The sequence below is a fragment of the Oncorhynchus kisutch genome, linkage group LG11 (assembly GCF_002021735.2).
Source record: "Oncorhynchus kisutch isolate 150728-3 linkage group LG11, Okis_V2, whole genome shotgun sequence".
NCBI classification, from domain to species: domain Eukaryota; kingdom Metazoa; phylum Chordata; class Actinopteri; order Salmoniformes; family Salmonidae; genus Oncorhynchus; species Oncorhynchus kisutch.
The window spans coordinates 51,302,800-51,325,311 of NC_034184.2; the positions used below are offsets into that span (position 1 = coordinate 51,302,800).

The 22,512-nt window shown below is 44.2% G+C and overlaps 1 protein-coding gene across 5 annotated transcripts in view; it reads left to right on the forward strand.

Moving 5' to 3' along the window:
• LOC109899548 (neuropilin-1a) overlaps window positions 1-22,512 on the forward strand; it is a 116,884-nt gene that overhangs the window by 56,860 nt on the left and 37,512 nt on the right. For all 5 annotated transcript variants that reach the window (XM_020494878.2, XM_020494882.2, XM_031835937.1 and 2 more), the window contains exons 6-7: window positions 2,782-2,937; window positions 6,865-7,031. In XM_020494878.2, the coding sequence (XP_020350467.1) occupies window positions 2,782-2,937; window positions 6,865-7,031 (323 nt within the window). The remainder of the gene's footprint in view (window positions 1-2,781; window positions 2,938-6,864; window positions 7,032-22,512) is intronic.

The following is a 22,512-nucleotide window of genomic DNA, read 5'->3' on the forward strand; positions in this document are numbered from 1 at the left end:
TCCGCACCTTGGGGGGGGGGGGGGGGGGGGGGGTCCTGTCACGTTCTGACCATAGTTCTTTTGTGTTTTCCTTGTTTTAGTGTTGGTCAGGACGTGAGCTGGGTGGGAATTCTATGTTGTCTGTCTAGTTTGTCTATTTCTATGTTTGGCAACCACGTACCTATGTGAGAGTGGATTCTCACCCCTCACTAGCATGAAAACAAAATACAGGCACAGACTGTGTGTGGAAAATTATTTAAGATTGAGACTCCCTCCAATACAACCCAATATTGCAGAGTTATGTGCGTCCTTTCAAGCATTAACCTTTGGTGAGTTATTCACAATTTTTGATGAACAAATAAGGTTTTATATGTAAGATGGCTAAATAAAGAGCAAAATTATTGATTATGATTATATTGTTATTTGTGCCCTGGTCCTATAAGAGCTCTTTGTCACTTCCCATGAGCGGGGTCGTGACGACAACTCACTCATTCTTATGTTTAATAAATGTATCATATAGTGTGTGTGTGGCAGGCTTACAATGATGGCCACAAAAAATAAACTTGAGAGTACGCTGATCCTGGTGCTTAGAGGGGGTACGCAGCTGGAGGTTGAATGTTTTGAAGAGGTATGGGACTATAAAAAGTTTGGGAAATACTGTTCTAGAGGTTAATAAACTGGCTTGTAACAGTGCCAGACTTGGCTCAGGTATTTCATATAAAAGTGTTGCAAGGTGGGAGGTTTATCATTTCTCTAAAACGAACAGTGTTGATTAAACAAGCTGTGAAGACCTTGAGGGCTCAGTCTTTCACATTATTATCACCTTTATTTTCATCACTTGCGAAATGCATTCAGAAAACTGACATCTGTGATCAACAATGGAGACTTTACCATGAGACTAACTCTCTTAGGAACACAAGTTTATTCTGTGTATGAAATTCTGAAACTTTTACTTTACAACACTCTGAGACTAAGGGTTCATATTACTGTCTAAGAGCATATAATGTTTCCATTGAAAACAAAGAAAAGAAATAGCCACCAACAGCAATGTCTCCTCTATTATCTTTGGGGGGGGTCTAGAAAATAACAAAATAACACTCTTCTCACATCCAGAGTAATTGAGAGTGTGAGAGAGCGGGCCTGAAACATGGGAAGGCCATGGGGGAGACAGGGAAGACATAGAGGGGAGGCTGGGGTGTGTCCTGCCCTGTCTGATGAGTGCTGAGCACAGTACCTGTGGTTCCTTTTGGATCAATAGTGCATTAGCACGGAAGGCTGGAGGTACGCTCACCACAGGGGGCAATGAGAGGGTGAGGTGAGGATGAGGACTCCCATTTAGCGCCTGGGGAGTCGCGCCTTCTTCCCTCCCTCTCTCATTCTCACTCCATCGCTCCCTACTCCCTTTCTCCCCCGTCTCAGGCAGACTGAGATGGACAGAGAGTGTGGCTGTGGCAACCTCCCCCTCTTCTCTCCTCCCCTTCCTCTCTCTTCCCCCTCCCTCCATCTACCCTCCTCCCCCAGGACCATTAGAGACCATAGAGTTCACAGCAGAGCCGTTGAGTCATGCAGAAACTCTAGGAGATGGCTAACCCTAACCCTCCTGTGTTATGATGCTGAATCTGAGCCATCAGTCCCACACCCTAGCTAACCCCTCTCTCCCTTTCATCTGTGTTTCTGGTTGTAAGGCCAGGCTGTAAGTGGCATGTCAAAGTGAGGGGATGTGAAAGGTTTAGAGGGCAGCAGGCTGTCACTTGCCACTGATCACAGGCTTACTAATCATAGATAAGCACCAGGCCTCCAGACCTGCTTAACATCTAGACAGAGGAACACACAGGCAGGCAGGCAGACACACACACACACACACACACTCATAGACACAATATGGCGTAATCTCCTTGGTTCACTTTTATTGCCCTCTTTTCTTTTGACATTCCCTTGTATTTCCCCCTTATCTCTGTTTGTTTGGTCTTAGTGGCCAGATCATACCCAGCTCCACTCTACACCATCACATAAAAGAAGGCCCAGGAATTTATGACTGGTGTAAAACAGACAGAAGCCTCAAATTTGCCTTGTCTTAAGCAGGAGTCCCTTCTTCTTCTTCTTCATCTCTCTCTCTACGTGTTTTGTGGGCATGTGGGGGAGTTTTACCTTCATGAGGGTTGCCCATGAGGGGGTTGTGTTTACTCTGTATGAACAACAGAAAGGAATGTGCTGCCTACTTTCATTTTATTATTTAACTAGGCAAATCAGTTAAGAACAAATTCTTAATTACAATGACCGCCTACCCCCCCAGCAAAACCCTCCCCTAACCCAATTGTGCGCCGCCCAATGGGACTCCCGGTCACGGACAGTTGTGACACAGCCTGGGAACGAACCAGGGTCTGCAGTGACGCCTCTAGCAATGCAAGGCCTTAGACCGTTATGCCACTTGGGAGGCCAACAACACTGCAGCTCATATGCTCCCAGTGTGCAGCGTTTTCCTTTTTTTCCAGCACCTGCGGAAAGTACCTGGATGTGCTTATGTTCTTCAGCAGTTGTACTGCGTATGAACGCCCATGTGACAGATCTACAGCAAGCAAATACTGACTTAACTCTTAACTCTACCCACACTCCCATCTTCAGTTATTACCTCGGTAACTGATGATCTTTCGCTCTCCCCCCCCCCCCCCCTCTCTCTCTCCAACCTCTCAATCTCTCGCTCTTTCGATCGCTCACTCTCCTTCCCACCGCCCTCTCTCTTCTTCTCCTCTCTCTGTCTACCTCTCCATCTTTTTCTCTCCCTCACCCCTCCCCCCTCTGCAGTTGGTCCGTACATTGGGCGGTACTGTGGTCAGAACACCCCGGGTCGTATCATCTCCTACACGGGCATCTTGGCACTGACAATCAACACCGATAGTGCCATCGCCAAGGAGGGCTTCTCTGCCAACTTCACTGTGTTGGAGCGGACTGTGCCAGAGGGTGAGTGTTGTTTATCATTGATTGGCAAACTAGACCAGAGAAACAATCTAGAGGGAATTCATGATTCTGAGCCGAACCTGCAGTGTTGAATCTTCATTTGACGTGAATTGTCACAGCTAAATAATCCTGCAGCAAAAGGATTTAAACATTTAGTCCATAGTGTTGCTTGATCAGTGTTTGGGGTATTAGCTCGCCAAAATTAGGCTACGTGAAAAATGCAATACTGTTAATATAACCATTTGTTAGTGCAGGTTTTCAGTGAATTTATGTAAATCATGAAGTTCATGTGTGTGGGAAAATTCTCAGCAACAAAAGAGTGATCAAATTAATTAAGATCCTACATCTGTAGCCAAACCCAAGCTGGATTTAGCTGGCCTGGTTATGCATTCACCACATTTGCTGGGACTATACTGAAAGAGACAATGTGAAAATAAAATATTCAAACAAGTAGAGTTTGGTTCGGGTCAATACAATAGGGTGAAATGCCTTCACACACACACGGGGTGGTCCCTGTCCCACTGCTATACACATTTACTTTAATGTGGCACTAAAGGGAGTTATTAAATCAACAGCTCCTGGTCTTTTCATTAAGTGGACGTGTTACAAGGCACGCGCAATCTCCCCCAGTTTATGAGGCCTGACTTTAACACAGCAGTGGTAGAGACACTGTGGGGCGGACAGACAGCCTCTCCAGACAGACAGTGTCCCAGCCACTAACACAGCATCATCATCGTCCTAGGGCCTAGCCCCCATGACCACAATTTTAGAAATGCTCCGACTAAACATTTAAATTGCGAAACACAACCACCTTGAAGCCAGTAAATCTTTCCACAGGCTCACCCAGTCACCCCCCCACCCCCCCCAACGCTACACTGGCGATAGCTGGTGTTAAATAAAACACTGATCATTCCAGATGGTTCTAGGTCCCCCATGGGGAGTAGGGATATGCATGTATGCACAGGCCCCTAAATAGACTCACACAGAGCCTGAGCACAGGTGTTTCTTTGATGGGAATAAAGCAGGCTTGTCTTCTCCCTTCTCTCCCTGTATAATGATACAGGGCGAGACCCAGATGCAGACACGGGAGGCAGATGGTTTGAGTCTCTGATATTTATTATAAACAATGGGCATGCAAGAGATCATAAACCAGGTCAGAGTCCAGGAGGTACAGAGTGGTAGGCAGGCTCGAGGTCAGGGGAGGCTGAATGGTCAGGCAGGCGGGCTCAGTGTCAGGGCAGGCAAAGATCAGGGCTGGCAAAAAACAGGAGGACTAGAAAAACAGAGATTGGGAAAAAGCAGGAGCACGAAAAAACACTCTGGTTGACCTGACAAAACAAGACGAACTGGCAACAGACAAACAGAGAACACAGGTATACAGTGCCTTGCGAAAGTATTCGGCCCCCTTGAACTTTGCGACCTTTTGCCACATTTCATGCTTCAAACATAAAGATATAAAACTGTATTTTTTTGTGAAGAATCAACAACAAGTGGGACACAATCATAAAGTGGAACGACATTTATTGGATATTTCAAACTTTTTTAACAAATCAAAAACTGAAAAATTGGGCGTGCAAAATTATTCAGCCCCCTTAAGTTAATACTTTGTGGCGCCACCTTTTGCTGCGATTACAGCTGTAAGTCGCTTGGGGTATGTCTCTATCAGTTTTGCACATCGAGAGACTGACATTTTTTCCTATTCCTCCTTGCAAAACAGCTCGAGCTCAGTGAGGTTGGATGGAGAGCATTTGTGAACAGCAGTTTTCAGTTCTTTCCACAGATTCTCGATTGGATTCAGGTCTGGACTTTGACTTGGCCATTCTAACACCTGGATATGTTTATTTTTGAACCATTCCATTGTAGATTTTGCTTTATGTTTTGGATCATTGTCTTGTTGGAAGACAAATCTCCGTCCCAGTCTCAGGTCTTTTGCAGACTCCATCAGGTTTTCTTCCAGAATGGTCCTGTATTTGGCTCCATCCATCTTCCCATCAATTTTAACCATCTTCCCTGTCCCTGCTGAAGAAAAGCAGGCCCAAACCATGATGCTGCCACCACCATGTTTGACAGTGGGGATGGTGTGTTCAAGGTGATGAGCTGTGTTGCTTTTACGCCAAACGTTACGCCAAACATTACGACTGATTGTTGTCCCATGGACAGAGTCTCCCACCTCAGCTGTAGATCTCTGCAGTCCATCCAGAGTGATCATGGGCCTCTTGGCTGCATCGCTGATCAGTCTTCTCCTTGTATGAGCTGAAAGTTTAGAGGGACGGCCAGGTCTTGGTAGATTTGCAGTGGTCTGATACTTCCATTTCAATATTATCGCTTGCACAGTGCTCCTTGGGATGTTTAAAGCTTGGGAAATCTTTTTGTATCCAAATCCGGCTTTAAACTTCTTCACAACAGTATCTCGGACCTGCCTGGTGTGTTCCTTGTTCTTCATGATGCTCTCTGCGCTTTTAACGGACCTCTGAGACTATCACAGTGCAGGTGCATTTATACGGAGGCTTGATTACAAACAGGTGGATTGTATTTATCATCATTAGTCATTTAGGTCAACATTGGATCATTCAGAGATCCTCACTGAACTTCTGGAGAGAGTTTGCTGCACTGAAAGTAAAGGGGCTGAATCATTTTGCACGCCCATTCTTTCAGTTTTCTATTTGTTAAAAAAGTTTGAAATATCCAATAAATGTCGTTCCACTTCATGATTGTGTCCCACTTGTTGTTGATTCTTCACAAAAAAATACAGTTTTATATCTTTATGTTTGAAGCCTGAAATGTGGCAAAAGGTCGCAAAGTTCAAGGGGGCCGAATACTTTCGCAAGGCACTGTATGTAAATACGGATAATTGGAAAGATGGTCGACACCTGGAGGGGGGTGGAGACAAGCACAAAGACAGGTGAAACAGATCCGGGTGTGACACCCTGACAGCCCTGCTAGGGTTCTCTCTCTCTCTCTCTCTCTCTCTCTCTCTCTCTCTCTCTCTCTCTCTCTCTCAGTGTGTACAGTATAGGATGTGCAGCAGTCAGGGACTGTCTATGAGCTAACACAGATGGTCTCTCCATCTGCTTGAAGCCTTTCAGACCTGAGTCTCTGGGACGCTGCACAGCGCTGGTATACGCAATGTGCCTGCCTGAATGTGTGTGACAGGGTGGGTGACTAGAGACAGCAGTGTCAACCGGTGCCAGGGTCTGACCCCTGGGGTCATAGGGTCAGCGTCCAGACACCCCTGGATGCTGATCCACACACATAGGGCTCTGGGGAATGACGTAGTATACCGGTAGTCGTATACTTACACACATTCACTCAGACACCCACACACACTCACTCACTCAGGTTGACCCTGGCCGACTGCACCATGTCGACACAAACAAGGAGATACCCTCTATCCCAGGTGATACAGGGCATTCTGAGAGAATTTACGACCCAGAACTCTGACACACACTGACACTACATCTGCCTTAAAATCCCACAGGACAAAAATATTAGGATATTTGCACCATGTGCGAAACTCAAACTGCCTACAGGGAGCTTTGAAGGAGGAATGAAGCAGCACCAGCTCCAATGAAAAACTACTGGCTCCACTTTAATGCACAATAGTGAACTTAGCCCTACACTGAATGTTTTATGGATAAAGCTTTATGTCTTGATGTAGCACCACCGTTCCACTGTGCTTTGCCGTCCATTAAAGCCTATGTGTGTGCTGGGCGAGGGAGAGGGAGAGGAAGCGGGGATCTTCTGAGGCGGTGCTGATGTGGCTCTTTATTCCGGCCACCAGAGTGCCAGCCCAGACCCTGCCAGTGAGTGTCCCTATCCTCAGGGACCAGCTCTGTTTTGGGAGTTGATGTGTACTCTAACCTGGATGGTGCTTTCAGTTAAAAATGTAGACTAAAGTCTCTCAACAATCTCGCTCTCTCTCTTTCTCAGATTTTGACTGTACAGACCCATTAGGTATGGAATCGGGGGAGATAGCATCAGAGCAGATCGTAGCTTCTTCTCAGTACAACCCCGGCTGGTCCCCAGAGCGAGCCAGACTCAACTACTACGAGAACGCATGGACACCAGGAGAGGACAACAACAAGGAGTGGATACAGGTATGGTCTGCGCCGTAACCTCAAAGCAGTATATAATATATGCCATTTCGTAGATGCTTTTATACCAAGATACATACTGTACATCAATGAGTGCATACATATTGGTATGGATGGCCCCAGCAGGATTCAAACGCAGAATCTTAAAGTTGCTAGCGCCATGCTCTACCAATTGAGCCACATGGCATAGATCCCTAACATGTCACAGACTGTCACAGAGATGGCTTATGAAAAGAATGTGTGTGTTTATGGCAGAAAAAAGACCATATACCTTATGAGTAATACTGTGCGCAATACTTCTCCAAAGTCAATTTACCCAAAGCTGTTTGGACACAAAACAACAACGGGCTTTTTGACTGTGTTATTGAAGCTGAATCACCAAAATGGCACCTTACTCCCTACTTTTGAACATTTCCTACATAAAGCTCTTGTCAAAAGTTGTGCATTACATGGGGTATTACAATAGGTTAATAAGTTGTGGCATGGGCCCTGGTCAAAGTTAGTGTACTACATAGGCAATAGGGTCTAAAGTAGTGCACTACATAGGGAATAGGTGCCATTTCAGACTCAGACACAGTCTGATTCAGAGTGGTGACTACAGTAGAGGTGACTCCTTCCTACTTTCTAGTTCCTGGTCCAATTCCAGGAGTCTGTCTGCTGACTGTGTCCTCTGTGGACACCCCTGTGGCATGCTGGGTAAATCCTTTAAGGTGATCCAGAAATCTGACTACTTTCTGCTTCCTGTCTGATGGAACTCCAGGCTAGCTGTGGATTCCAGACACTCCACAAAGCTCTCGCTCTCTGTCTCTCTCTCTCTCTGTCTTTCTCTGTGGTTCTCCTCCTCTCCGACCTGATAATCGCTGGCATCCTGTCATCCGCTGTGGTGACTGCCCCAGGGGACATATCCACCACATCCAGTCACACACACATAACTTTGTTATCATTTGGTATTACTATACTGTAGACTAGAGTATGCATTTTAGAATATCTGGCATTATCATTCACAGAAAGGGAACTTTATATGAAAAGACTGGAGCTCTCAGTTTCTGAGTCTCTGATCCCAAGGGCATGACTATGTCACATACACTGGAACCTGTTATTGTGTTGACATGACAACCCACTTGACCCAACCATACACTAATACCTATACACAGTTCTGAGCATGTTTGATTTAGTAACCTAAAAGCCTCCAGGCCTTGTAAATGCTCAGACTTATTTTTCTATATTTGAGTTTTTTTATTAGGTCCTTACAATCCATCCCCACATCGCTTAAAGGTTTTGCCAGACCATACGTATATAATCCTCGGGGGCCTTATAATAGATCCGACCTGCAGCCAAATATTTACATGAGGAGGTCCATAAGCAAGGTTTTCCTTATTGCTATGAAAATATTGTCCTAAGGGCCCCTGTTGCTCCTTGCAGACTAATTGAATCAGTGGCAGGGGTGTGTGTGTGTGTGTGTGTGTGTGTGTGTGTGTGTGTGTGTGTGTGTGTGTGTGTGTGTGTGTGTGTGTGTGTGTGTGTGTGTGTGTGTGTGTGGAGAGGGGCCTTGGCTCTGTGCTCTGTGGGTGAGTGGGAGGAGGGTCCTTGGCCTGGCTGGGCTTGGCGGGGGCCCATTGTACTGGAGAGGAACCCATGTGTGTGTGTCCCAAATAGCAGCATATTCCCTATAAAGTAGTCTAAAGTAGTGCATCATATAGGGATAGGTTGCAATTTGGGAGGCAGGCACACAATGCCCTCCCGTCCCGTCCCAGACTACTTCCTGAAGCAGTTCCTGTATAGGAGATGAGACAGACAGTTGTGTATCACTGTCTCTCAGAGGGGAAATTCCACACTTAAGCCCTAAGATACCAGTAGTAGGTCAATGGGACAGAGAGGAGGTTACTGATCTACAGAACACACGTTCATACTGTAAACAGGCCAGGCTCTGTCGCAGCCGGCCGCGGCCGAGAGGTCCATGGGGCGATGCACAATTGGCCTAGCATCGTCCGGGTCAGGGAGGGTTTGGTCGGTAGGGATATGCTTGTCTCATCCCGCTCTAGCGACTCCTGTGGCGGGCCGGGCGCAGTACACGCTGACCAGGTCACTAGGGGCACGGTGTTTCCTCCGTCACAACGGTGCGGCTGGCTTCCGGGTTGGATGTGCGCTGTGTTAAGAAGCAGTGGGGCTTGGTTGGGTTGTGTTTCGACATTCGTCTCTCGACATTCGTCTCTCCTGAGCCCGTCCGGGAGTTGTAGCGATGAGACAAGATAGAAACTACTAAAAAACAATTGGATACTATGAAATTGGGGTAAAAAAAGGGGGTAAAATAAAATATATATATATACATTGTCATAGGTCTTATCATGTCTGGAATAACCTGTGAGTTTGACCAGAGAGTTAAGCGTATGAATGCTTCCCATCGGAAACAGTTCACGTATTATGACAACATTTTGTGATGTTTTTGTTTGTTTTTTTCTTTGGCAAGGGTTTTTTCGAGCTGTTCGTGCACACACAAAAATATACTGTCTACGATGTCTCAAGATGGACAAACAGTGCTATTGCTGCTATTTCTCATTTTTCAAGCAACCTTCTTTTAAGGAAGTATGCGAACACACTCGTTCGGTTCACCTAGCCAAGTTCTGAAGCATGCAAAAGCCTTTATGAACATAGAGATCCTATGGCTTAGTTTCACCAACAATCAAGAAGCAATAATAACTTGCAAATGGAAGGATAAAACCAGCCGTTAAAACCAAGTGGGCTGCTCTGTTCTGTTCTGCACTGCTTAACAGTTGCCACTTCATATACTACTCCCAATAATCAAGTAGACTTCATAGACTTTCTCTCCTCACTCTGCTAGTCATTTCAGATTGTAATTAAACTCTAAATGGTCACTCTCGCGCTGTGCTGATGCCAGAGCAGTAGAACAACGATTTTGGAACAGTTCAGAGTGGTCAATATCGTATTGATTAGTCTGAGGATTTCTTATTTATTTCTATCATTTTATTTGGCAGTAAAATACAAACTGGATAAAAAAGGGGATATGCTCTGCTGGGTGCTCCATTTCCCTCCTCAGCCAATCAAATGACAAATAAGTCGAAGCCTGGCACATCTGTTTCTAGGGTAACAAAGAGTGAATTCGTGGTTGGTATAGTGTGTAATTTAGTAACTATGTGTTCATTAACTAATTCAATTAAAACACTCTGTCCATTTCAGAGAATTTGTAAGGTTCTTATTTGCATAAAATGGACAGAGACCAGCCATCAAATTAGCCAATAGCGTTTATTCTCGAGAGCTCTACCCATCATTTCATGTACATTGGTTTATATGCCTCTCATTTCGTTATAAATGTCCCTCCTGCTCTCAGACAATGACAAAGCTGCTTTTCAATTCCATTCCAACACATACATATTGCTTATCATATGCTACCACGTGTTACACAATCTACTGCAAGCCCAACGGTTTCTCCCCTCCCTGGTTGGGGACCAGACATCCTTCCTGTTGTTAGTTTCACTGTGGTCACAAATGGTCTGTTTACGCTTCCTCTTGGCCTATGTACAAACATATTCTTCATCAGACAGCATAGAATCCTATCAGTTATAATCCTATGTTAAATATATACATTTAGTCATTATTCATAAAAATCCCATAACAAATTAATTATTTTATGAAATCGTTGCTGCTTCACTTATGCCCTCCCTGTGCTCATGAAGAGAGAGGTTTAATTATAACAAGTGTCATTAAAAGGCTGGAATTCTTCATTTCATTAAGCCTGTCGGAGGGAGGGAGCAGCAACAGCAACCACAATCTCTCCACATCGTTAATGGCAGGCACCCTCACAGCAGCACGGCACAAATCATCATCTCACACGCCTGTTAGATGTATATAATCAATTCATTATTTATTTAATTCATTATCTGAATGCAATTTGCAGCAGACGTTATATTAGCTATTCATGATGGGGGTGGGGTTTGACTTGTTGATATCTCGGGCATATTTCTGCCTATTGTTTATTCAGATAAAATATATCTACGATATCTAACGTTGGTTTGTCATCCATTTTAATGTTGCCTCTCTCAATCTATTGCGATAAGGAGCAGGACAATATCCTGGAGATTCTCATTCTAGTAATAGAGCTTGTAGTCCTAAAAAACTGAAAGGAGTTACCTTCGGTTCGTTCTGCCATTCCTATGGGGGAAATTAATAGTGAAAGAATGGGGTTCAGGGATAAATGTAAAAAATAAGGTTGGAGGTTAACACAGACTTAGGATCTCTTATATGTTTGTTCTGTAAGATCTATCAGTTAACATGACCTTCATGAATTATGAAGCATTTATGTGCTTTATGTGCTTGTTTTGATGACAGAAATGCTTCCAAATTCACAAAAAGGGACGTTAGCTGAAGATGATCTCACAGAACAAAATGTATAAGATCTCCTAAGCCTGTGTTACCAGTGTTAAAACTGGTAAACACAGGCCACCAAAAGTGTTGTCGCACAAAGGCCAGGGTCCGACGAGAACCCGGGTAACAGGCAAGCCTGGAGGAATGGGCCCACTCCAGAACCACGGAGCGGACAGAGTCAGGCACAAATACCAACTCGGAGCCCGAGACAGAGGGTTCGGCTGGAGCCGCTGCGCCTCCCGGACCTGTTTCTCTATACCCCAGCTGAGTGCTGTCGCCAGGCACGAGGTGGGAAGGATGGTCTCGGGCTCCAAGGTGGTAACCATGGGGTTATAGCGGCAGGACAGGGCATCCGGCTTGATGTTCTTGGACCCCGGCCGGTAGGAGAGGGAAAAGTTGAACCGGGTAAACAGCAGGGCCCATCTCGCTTGCCTGGAGTTGAGGCTCTTGGAGGTGCGGAGATACTCCAGGTTTTTGTGGTTGGTCCACACAATGAACGGATGTCCCGCCCATTCTAGCCAGTGCCTCCATTCCTCCAACACCATCTTCACAGCGAGAAGCTCCCGATTCCCCACATCGTAGTTCCTCTCCGTGGCTTTGAGGTGGTGGGAGAAGAAGGCACAGGGGTGCAGCTTAAGGTCCAGGGCAGAACATTGGGACAGGACAGCTGCTGTGTTTTCTCAACGCCAGTGTACCCAGCCATCCCAAATTCTCTATTTAGAGCACTACTTTTAACCATGATTGCATCCTATTCAATATTTAGTGCACTACTAGACCAGGGCCCACAAGGCCCATAGTTGTGCACTATATAGGGAATAAGGTGCCGTTTAGGATGCAATCCAAAAGTTTACTACCTATTGAATCACCCAAAACCAGAGTTTCCCAAACTCAGTCTTGGACCCACCCTGGGTGCACATTTTGTTTTTTGCCCTAGCTCTACACAGCTGATGCAAATAACCAACTCATCATCAAGCTTTGATTCAACAGGTAATAAACTACCTGCCCTGAAGCAAGGCTACTGTCTCAGACTGAAATCTGTAATCATGCCACATCTGGCACACACACGCACACACACAAGTACACACACCCGCACACACATACGCATACCTGCTACACCCGTTAGACCCACCCACCTCACACATCATCCCTCTTTTTTCAGGATAAAATAGATGATCAACTGCTTAGTAAAGACGTGCATAATTTAACGGCAGAAAGAGCTAAAACTACGCTCGTAATTCCGTCAGGTAAACCCTGTTATGAATGGAAGGTCTTCGAAGGAGCTCATCGGTTTCACAGCATTACAGCGTTGTTGTGGTTATAAAAATGTTATGAAAGAGGAATTGATTATACTTTAGGCTAATGGCATTTTTTAAAAGACCAAACCAATATAATAATATACCACCATCTAGCCAAAGTCTCTACATGGAATTAGAGGAAGAGGCAATAGTGATGAATCACTATCTATCACACTGTTCAGAAGTACTGTAGTCTGGTCCCAGACAAACAAGTCTGGGACCAGGCTAGTTTAGAAATACTGTGCAAGGTATCCGTTTGTTTGTTTTGGATTGCCAAAGAGGATCACACAACCTCCCCATGCAGCCAGATATCTACTGTAGCTGGGAGTCTGTGTTTCTGTCTGTCTGGTCTACGACTACCAGCTGGTGTTTGACTTTGAAATACAGTAAGATAATTCCCCCTTTCTGTTTGGTGATCAGCTTTTTCTGTGGTTGTTGTTGTTTTTAGAGAGAGAGAAAGAGAGAAAGAGAGAAAATAAGAAGAGAAAATGTATTATTGTGTTCCCTGGAGTTTCCTGATTATTCATACAGCCCACACACCAACAGATGGGGAATCTATTTTTCCCATGCACAGTCAGGGAGGCAAGGCAAAATAGAGCCCAAACTCAGTAAAAAACGAAACTATCTATAAACTATCCTTGAGAAGTGATTGTACTAACTTCCACCAGCTCAATTATGAGGTAGTCAAACAGTAAGATAATGGCTTTGGAAGTCATTGTTCTCTGAAATGAACTCTGTATTCCCTTCTGCTTCTACCAACCACACCCCACCCCTCAGCTATTCAGTTGGCAGCCTCATAACAATGAGTTAACTGTAACTGTAACCTCAGACAGTGATCCTGTTCCAGGGTCTGAGTCCCAAATGGCACCCTAGTCACTATATATATATATATATATATATATATATATATATATATATATATAGAGCAATGGATGAGGATTATGACCTTGTCCGACACTGTCTGTGGTGATAATAATAGATGATTCATGGAAGTAATCTCATCGAACTTGAGGAACACATGTTCCCTCAATTCTTTGGGGTATTGAGCATATTTCAGGTCTGCTGAGAACAAACTTGAACATTGAAAATTCTGTGCAACTTCCGGCACGCATTTACTGTGAAAACTGAGGCTGTACCCACTTTAAGTTACAGTTTTAACAGTGGCCAATCAGGCTGCTGTGTCTATTTGGTCATAATGTAGGACTACGAGAGTGGCCTACCATCAAAAACAATGTAGAAAAATGCATCCCATAACATATGAACATGGGAATAGCTGTTCTGTCAATAGCAGCAAATGTGTTCAATGTAGGCTTTACATTCCATGAGACTCTTTCAGACAAGGAGGTGACTGAAAATGTTGTGTTGTTTGATGCAAGAAACCACTTCATAAAATAAAATGAATTATTATTTGCATGCCATTATTAGAGAGAAACAGACAAATTATGCTACCCTCTGCCTATTGGCTTCTTAGCTCATTCTCAATACCATCTCAAAATACTTCAATGCCCCTTTAAGACATAAAAAAAGCTCTTTACCTGATTCACTTTTGAAAGATGGTTAGAAATGCTCACATGTTGTGTTCTTGTAGGGAGCAACCACTCCCCTATACTTTACTAACTAGCAAAGAATATGAACAAATGTGCACATGCAGCTCTCACTTTAATATCAAAACAAGCTCATATACTCGCAACTACTCATGCTATAAACACAGTCCAGTTCAAAGTGAATGGCACAGATCCACATATGGCAATGGCTATTTGCGTATAGGCCTACTGCAGCTCTGATTGGTTATGGCACACCAGTCTGTGTAGGATACAGGCCTGAGTCGTGCCTGTCAATGCAATAGAATCCTACTCCAAAGCGCTCTGCCTACAAGAAAATCTATCGCACAGTTAGTTTTGCATACTAAGTCTTGCATAGTTTGCTTTGTTTCGGTATGTTACATTGAAAGTGGCCAATATGGCACTGATTCGAGCACAATTCCCACAGTAGAGCCAGACTTTGATTTTGTTAACTAAAGGGGAAAACTAGAAAGTTGAGCGAAGTTCAATCTTGTGCTTCTCTGTGCACGGGATAGTAAGATGACACTGACAGATATGGCAGCTCTGCTTCTAGTTCCTAAGCAGCTTAGAGGGAACATTGGTCATGACCACAGTCAAATTCCACGTGACCGTTGAGTCATGGTAATCTCTTCTTATGCACTCTGGATACGTGTTGATAGTACCCAACTCACTAATGACCTTCAGGTCGCTAATAGCCTGGTACTCAGAGCTCTATTGTCCCTCTAGCCACTCTGACATCATTGCAAATGCAATCAAAATCACATCAAACACAAAAAGATCAGGGCCCATATTCATAAAGAGGCTCATAGTAGGAGTGTCGACCTCGGGTCAGACCCACCCCTGTGTATTGTTTGTGTAAAACTCACCTCAATGTGATTGAACAATTTGAAGAAAGAAGCTCAACAACAGGTTGAAAGTGAGTAGAAAACATGGTAATTGTGAATGTTGTTTCAAAGCCAAACACAATGGAATGGACATCGCTTCCTTAGGCAGGGGTTCCCAAACTTTCTCTCTCGGTCCCCCCCTTTCATCATTGGGGAACATCCCACCCCCACCCCCTGCGCACACGCACATGCCACGTCTATTTCTATTGGAACAAGCACTGTTAATGACACAAACTGTTCACATCCCTCTTGTTGGTGGAGAGGATTTTGTAGGTTTAAAGGTCCTTTTCTTGCAAATCAATACAATTTTGCCATGTCTAATGTGTATGCATTTGATATTTGAGTGACTCAAACATTATAGCACTATCTATGGTCTAAAAAAAACGAAACAAAACAAAGTTAGCTGACATGGGCTAGTTGATCTGGACATTTCTGAGAAGTTATAAATAGTATGGAATGACTAACATGACAAGAGGAACTGATGATTCCCTACCCAAGTTCCGAAATTGCACCTTCGAAATTGCATTAAGTTAAGTAAGTAAGTTAAAAGCCGGACTGAAAATGTTACCCTCGCCCCATGGTTTGGGAACCATTGTCCTAAGGTGATGATTAAATCAAAACACCCATACGCCTATTAGAGCTTATGCATATGCATAGGCCTAAAAATGAGCACAAGCCTGAAAAAAAACATGTACATAGCCTTATAGCCTACTGAATATTACGCACTGCAGAAAAACATAAAAAATACATTGATTTAAGATGTCTTAGGTACATCATTTGTCTAGCTTATACTCCAAAATTAAACAAATTGAAGTAGTTGCCTATGAGTGTGGCCTGTATTATTATATATACTGGATGGACTGTTTACCTTATCCTATGCTCCAAACTATATATCCATGAATCTGGGAGAGACCATATTGGCCTAGGCAATGCGGTAGGTTTATTGATTGTGCAGGCCAGCTTACAGAGGTAGCCTACAATTATAGTGAATTTATATTTGATGTTCAATAGCCTTGTCATAGTGCATTTTTTATATTTTCTTAATAGGCTGACACATTACCTTAAGCTACAGAATATCTCACCACCATTCATTTCCATCTCCTCCTCTCTCTTCTTTATTATATTATAGACATTACGCAGAGGGGCTTTAACAGTTTAATGAAATGCATTTAGTTGTGAAAACATGTTACTATCGATGTTCCCAAGCAGATTTCACTTGATTTCCCAAATTAAGCACTGGGTAGCTGCAGGAACAGGGTTGGAGAGCCCATGGCATACAGAGTTTGGATTGAATATCATCTGTCACACAGCGAGAGGCTGCATGTTCCTCAAACAGTGGTTGATAGATGGAGTGAAATGTGTTCTTAGAAGCCCAGACATTTCTATTTGCAAAGTAATGTTTTGATGGTTGCCACTAAAAACAGGAGGATCCCTGCCTTTACTGCTACTATATTTATTTCTCAGTTGCTAAAATGAAGCATTACGCCACTATAAAACTGGGAAAACAACCTCCATTCGGATACAGGTGAAATTTATTTTTCACCTGCCCCTAACCATTTGATAATGAGCCATTGTAAATCGAAACAAATTTGACATGTTAGTAAAGACAATACATTGAGAATCGTTTGATTGGTGGAAAGTATGATCACTTGGTGAGAGAACAGCGCGTGCAGCCTGAGGCAAGGAAAAGAGCACAAGCTTTTTCTGCAAACTTTTTAAAATGACCAATAGCCTATAGTCGCATCATGCCGCCCATATACAGTGCATTTGGAAAGTATTCAGACCCCTTGATTTTTTCCACATTTTGATATGTTACAGCCTTATTCTAAAATGGATGATATTATATTTTTCCCTCATCAATATACACACAATACCCCATAATTACATAGCGAAAAGAGAGTTTTAGAAAATATTGCACATTTATTCAAAATAAAAAACAGAAATACCTTATTTACATAAGTATTCAGACCTTTTGCTATGAGAGGGAACACCCCCCTATCCACATCGATGGAACAGTAGTGGAGAGGGTAGTAAGTTTTAAGTTCCTCGGCATACACATCACAGACAAACTGAATTGGTCCACTCACACAGACAGCAGCGTGAAGAAGGCGCAGCAGTGCCTCTTCAACCTCAGGAGGCTGTGAGGTCTGCACAACGCATCACCGGGGGCAAACTACCTGCCCTCCAGGACACCTACACCACCCGATGTTACAGGAAGGCCATAAAGATCATCAAGGACAACAACCACCCGAGCCACTGCCTGTTCACCCCGCTTATCATCCAGAAGGCGAGGTCAGTACAGGTGCATCAAAGCTGGGACCGAGAGACTGAAAAACAGCTTCTATCTCAAGGCCATCAGACTGTTAAACAGCCACCACTAACATTGAGTGGCTGCTGCCAACACACTGACTCAACTCCAGCCACTTTAATAATGGAAATTGATGGGAAATGATGTAAAATATATCACTAGCCACTTTAAACAATGCTATCTAATATAATGTTACATACCCTACATTATTCATCTCATATGTATACGTATATACTGTACTCTTTATCATCTACTGCATCCTTATGTAATACATGTATCACTAGCCACTTTAACTATGCCACTTTGTTTACATACTCATCTCATATGTATATACTGTACTCGATACCATCTACTGTATCTTGCCTATGCTGCTCTGTACCATCACTCATTCATATATCTTTATGTACATATTCTTTATCCCCTTACACTGTGTTTAAGACAGTAGTTTTTTGGGGGGAATTGTTAGTTAGATTACTTGTTGGTTATTACTGCATTGTCGGAACTAGAAGCACAAGCATTTCGCTACACTCGCATTAACATCTGCTAACCATGTGTATGTGACAAATAAAATTTGATTTGAATTGAGACTCGAAATTGAGCTCAGGGGTATCCTGTTTCCTTTGATCATCCTTGAGATTTTTCTTCAACTTAATTGGAGTCCACCTGTGGTAAATTCAATTGATTGGACATGATTTGGAAAGGCACACACCTGTCTATGTACGGTCCCACAGTTGACAGTGCATGTCAGAGAATAAACCAAGCCATGAGATCAACGGAATGCTCCGTAGAGCTCCGAGAAAGGATTGTGTCGAAGCACAGATCTGGGGAAGGGTTCAAAACCAATTCTGTAGCAGTGTCCAAGAACACAGTGGCCCCCATCATTCAACCCGATGGTCACTGACAGAGCTCCAGAGTTCCTCTGTGGAGATGGGAGAACCTCCTAGAAAGGGAAGAAGAAAGGGATACTTAGAAGGACAACCATCTCTGTGACACTCCAGACGGAAGTCACTCCAGCGGTAGAAAGGACTATCAACACGTCTTCTTCTTCTTTGGGATTTGGTTGGCAGATCGCATCCAACTTAAAAGGTGCATACACCTCCACCTACTGTACTGAAGTGTGAGGCCAGTCACGGCCTACCTAAATTAAAGGAAAAAAGGAAAAAAATAGCACCACCAACTAACATCCACTGACATCCACTCTGCTCTTGATAAGAAGTTACATTGTGTGTCTGTCTTTGTTGATATGTTGAAGGATTTTGACACCGTGGACCATGCTGTGTTAGTGCAGGTTAAAATGTTGTGGAATTACTGGTCATTCTCTAGATTGGTTTATAAATTACCTATCAAATCGTACACAATGTGTAATGGCGGATGGTTGTAAATCTGTGTCCATAGAGGTGTGCTCTGGTGTTCTGCAAGGTTCTATTTTGGGCCCACTGTTGTTCATTTTGTATATCAACAACATTGAGGATCTTATTGAAACAGCGGATGTTCATTTTTATGCAGATGACACGTGGTGGGAGTTTATCTTTGGCTTTTGAAAATGCCCAAAGAGCATTTAACATCATACAGCAGAATCTGTATGATTTAAAGCTGGTTCTAAATTCAGGTAAACCAAATGTATGGTATTTTCAAATGCCAAGCATGTTCCTAATCATGTCATTGCTACATTGGCCTGACATACTATAGAGCAAGTTAAAGTGTACAAATATTTGGGTGTTTGGGTTGATGATAAGCTGAGCTTCACTGTGCTTGTAGAGAACTTGATAAGGAAGCTCAAGCTGAAAATAGGTTTTTATTACCGGCATGAGGCTTGTTTTTCTTTTGAGGCCAGGAACGAGCTGGTACGATGTACATTACTGGCGGTTTTAGATTTTAGTGATGTTATATATATGCAGGCCTCAACCACTGCCCTGAGAGCACTTGATTCAGTGTATCATGCAGCCCTCAGGTTCATTACAAATCTAAAACGTCTAACACATCATCATCTCTACAGCGCTGTTGGCTGGTCGTCATTGACCTTGCGTAGGCTTAAACACTTGTTTACACTGATTTATAAGGCCATATTGTGTAAAATGCCATTTTACACCCCACCATACCCCTGTCTGCGCATTATGCCCTGAATATATTCTACCATGCCCAGAAATCTGCTCCTTTTATTCTTTGTCCCCAACGCTCTAGGCGACCAGTTTTGATAGCCTTTAGCCGCACCCTCATACTACTCCTCCTCTGTTCCGCGGGTGATGTGGAGGTAAACCCAGGCCCTGCATGTCCCCAGGCACCCTCATTTGTTGACTTCTGTGATCGAAAAAGCCTTGGTTTCATGCATGTCAACATCAGAAGCCTCCTCCCTAAGTTTGTTTTACTCACTGCTTTAGCACACTCTGCCAACCCTGATGTCCTTGCCGTGTCTGAATCCTGGCTTAGGAAGGCCACCAAAAATTCTGAGATTTCCATACCCAAATATAACATTTTCCGACAAGATAGAACTACCAAAGGGGGAGGAGTTGCAGTCTACTGCAGAGATAGCCTGCAAAGTAATGTCATACTTTCCAGGTCCATACCCAAACAGTTCGAAAACTACTAATTAAAAAAATTACTCTCTCCAGAAATAAGTCTCTCACTGTTGCCGCCTGCTACCGACCCCCCCTCAGCTCCCAGCTGTTCCCTGGATACCATTTGTGAATTGATCGCCACCCATCTAGCTTCAGAGTTTATTCTGTTAGGTGACCTAAACTGGGATATGCTTAACACCCCGGCAGTCCTACAATCTAAGCTAGATGCCCTCAATCTCACACAAATCATCAAGGAACCCATCAAGGTACAACCCTAAATCTGTAAACAAGGGCACCCTCATAGACGTTATCCTGACCGACTGGCCCTCCAAATACACCTCCGCTGTCTTCAACCAGGATCTCAGCGATCACTGCCTCATTGCCTGTATCCGCTACGGGTCCGCAGTCAAACGACCACCCCTCATCACTGTCAAACGCTCCCTAAAACACTTCTGCGAGCAGGCCTTTCTAATCGACCTGGCCCGGGTATCCTGGAAGGATATTGACCTCATCCCGTCAGTTGAGGATGCCTGGTCATTCTTCAAAAGTAACTTCCTCACCATCTTAGATAATCATGCTCCATTCAAAAAAATGCAGAACTAAGAACAGATATAGCCTTTGGTTCACTCCAGACCTGACTGCCCTCGACCAGCACAAAAACATCCTGTGGCGGACTGCAATAGCATCGAATAGTCCCAGCGATATGCAACTGCTCTGGGAAGTCAGGAACCAATACACGCAGTCAGTCAGGAATGCAAAGGCCAGCTTTTTCAAGCAGAAATTTGCATCCTGTAGCTCTCACTCCAAAAAGTTCTGGGACACTGTAAAGTCCATGGCGAACAAGAGCACCTCCTCCCAGCTGCCCACTGCACTGAGGCTAGGTAACGCGGTCACCACCGATAAATCCATGATTATCAAAAACTTCAACAAGCATTTCTCAACGGCTGGCCATGCCTTCCTCCTGGCTACTCCAACCTACTCACCAAGCCTCCCCAGCTTCTCCTTTACCCAAATCCAGATAGCAGATGTTCTGAAAGAGCTGCAAAACCTGGACCCGTACAAATCAGCTGGGCTTGACAATCTGGACACTCTATTTCTGAAACTATCCGCCGCCATTGTCGCAACCCCTATTACCAGCCTGTTCAACCTCTCTTTCATATCGTCTGAGATCCCCAAAGATTGGAAAGCTGCCGCAGTCATCCCCGTCTTCAAAGGGGGAGACACCCTGGACCCAAACTGTTACAGACCTATATCCATCCTGCCCTCTTCGAAAGCCAAGTCAACAAACAGATCACTGACCATCTCGAATCCCATCGTTCGTACCTTCTCCGCTGTGCAATCTGGTTTCCGAGCTGCTCACGGGTGCACCTCAGCCACGCTCAAGGTACTAAACGATATCATAACCGCCATCGATAAAAGACAGTACTGTGCAGCCATCTTCATCGACCTGGCCAAGGCTTTCGACTCTGTCAATCACCATATTCTTATCGGCAGACTCAGTAGCCTCGGTTATTCTAATGACTGCCTGGCCTGGTTCACCAACTACTTTGCAGACAGAGTTCAGTGTGTCAAATCGGAGGGCATGTTGTCCGGTCCTCTGGCAGTCTCTATGGGGGTGCCACAGGGTTAAATTCAGGCCGACTCTTTTCTCTGTATATATATCAATGATGTTGCTCTTGCTGCGGGCGATTCCCTGATCCACCTCTACGCAGATGACACCATTCTGTATACTTCTGGCCCTTCCTTGGATACAACACTCCTTCCGTGGCCTCCAACTGCTCTTAAACGCTAGTAAAACCAAATGCATGCTTTTCAACTGTTCGCTGCCTGCACCCGCACGCCCGACTAGCATCACCACCCTGGATGGTTCCGACCTAGAATATGTGGACATCTATAAGTATCTAGATGTCTGGCTAGACTGTAAACTCTCCTTCCAAACTCATATCAAACATCTCCAATCTAAAATCAAATCTAGAGTCGGCTTTCTATTCCACAACAAAGTCTCCTTCACTCAAGCCGCCAAACTTACCCTAGTAAAACTGACTATCCTACCGATCCTTGACTTCGGCGATGTCATCAACAAAATAGCTTCCAATACTCTACTCAGCAAACTGGATGCAGTTTATCACAGTGCCATCCGTTTTGTTACTAAAGCACCTTATACCACCCACCACTGTGACCTGTATGCTCTAGTCGGCTGGCCCTCGCTACATATTCATCGCCAGACCCACTGGCTCCAGGTCATCTACAAGTCCATGCTAGGTAAAGCTCCGCCTTATCTCAGTTCACTGGTCACGATGGCAACACCCACCCGTAGCACTCACTCCAGCAGGTGTATCTCACTGATCATCCCTAAAGCCAACACCTTATTTGGCCGCCTTTCCTTCCAGTTCTCTGCTGCCTGTGACGAACGAATTGCAAAAATCGCTGAAGTTGGAGACTTTTATCACCCTCACCAACTTCAAACATCTGCTATCTGAGCAGCTAACCGATCGCTGCA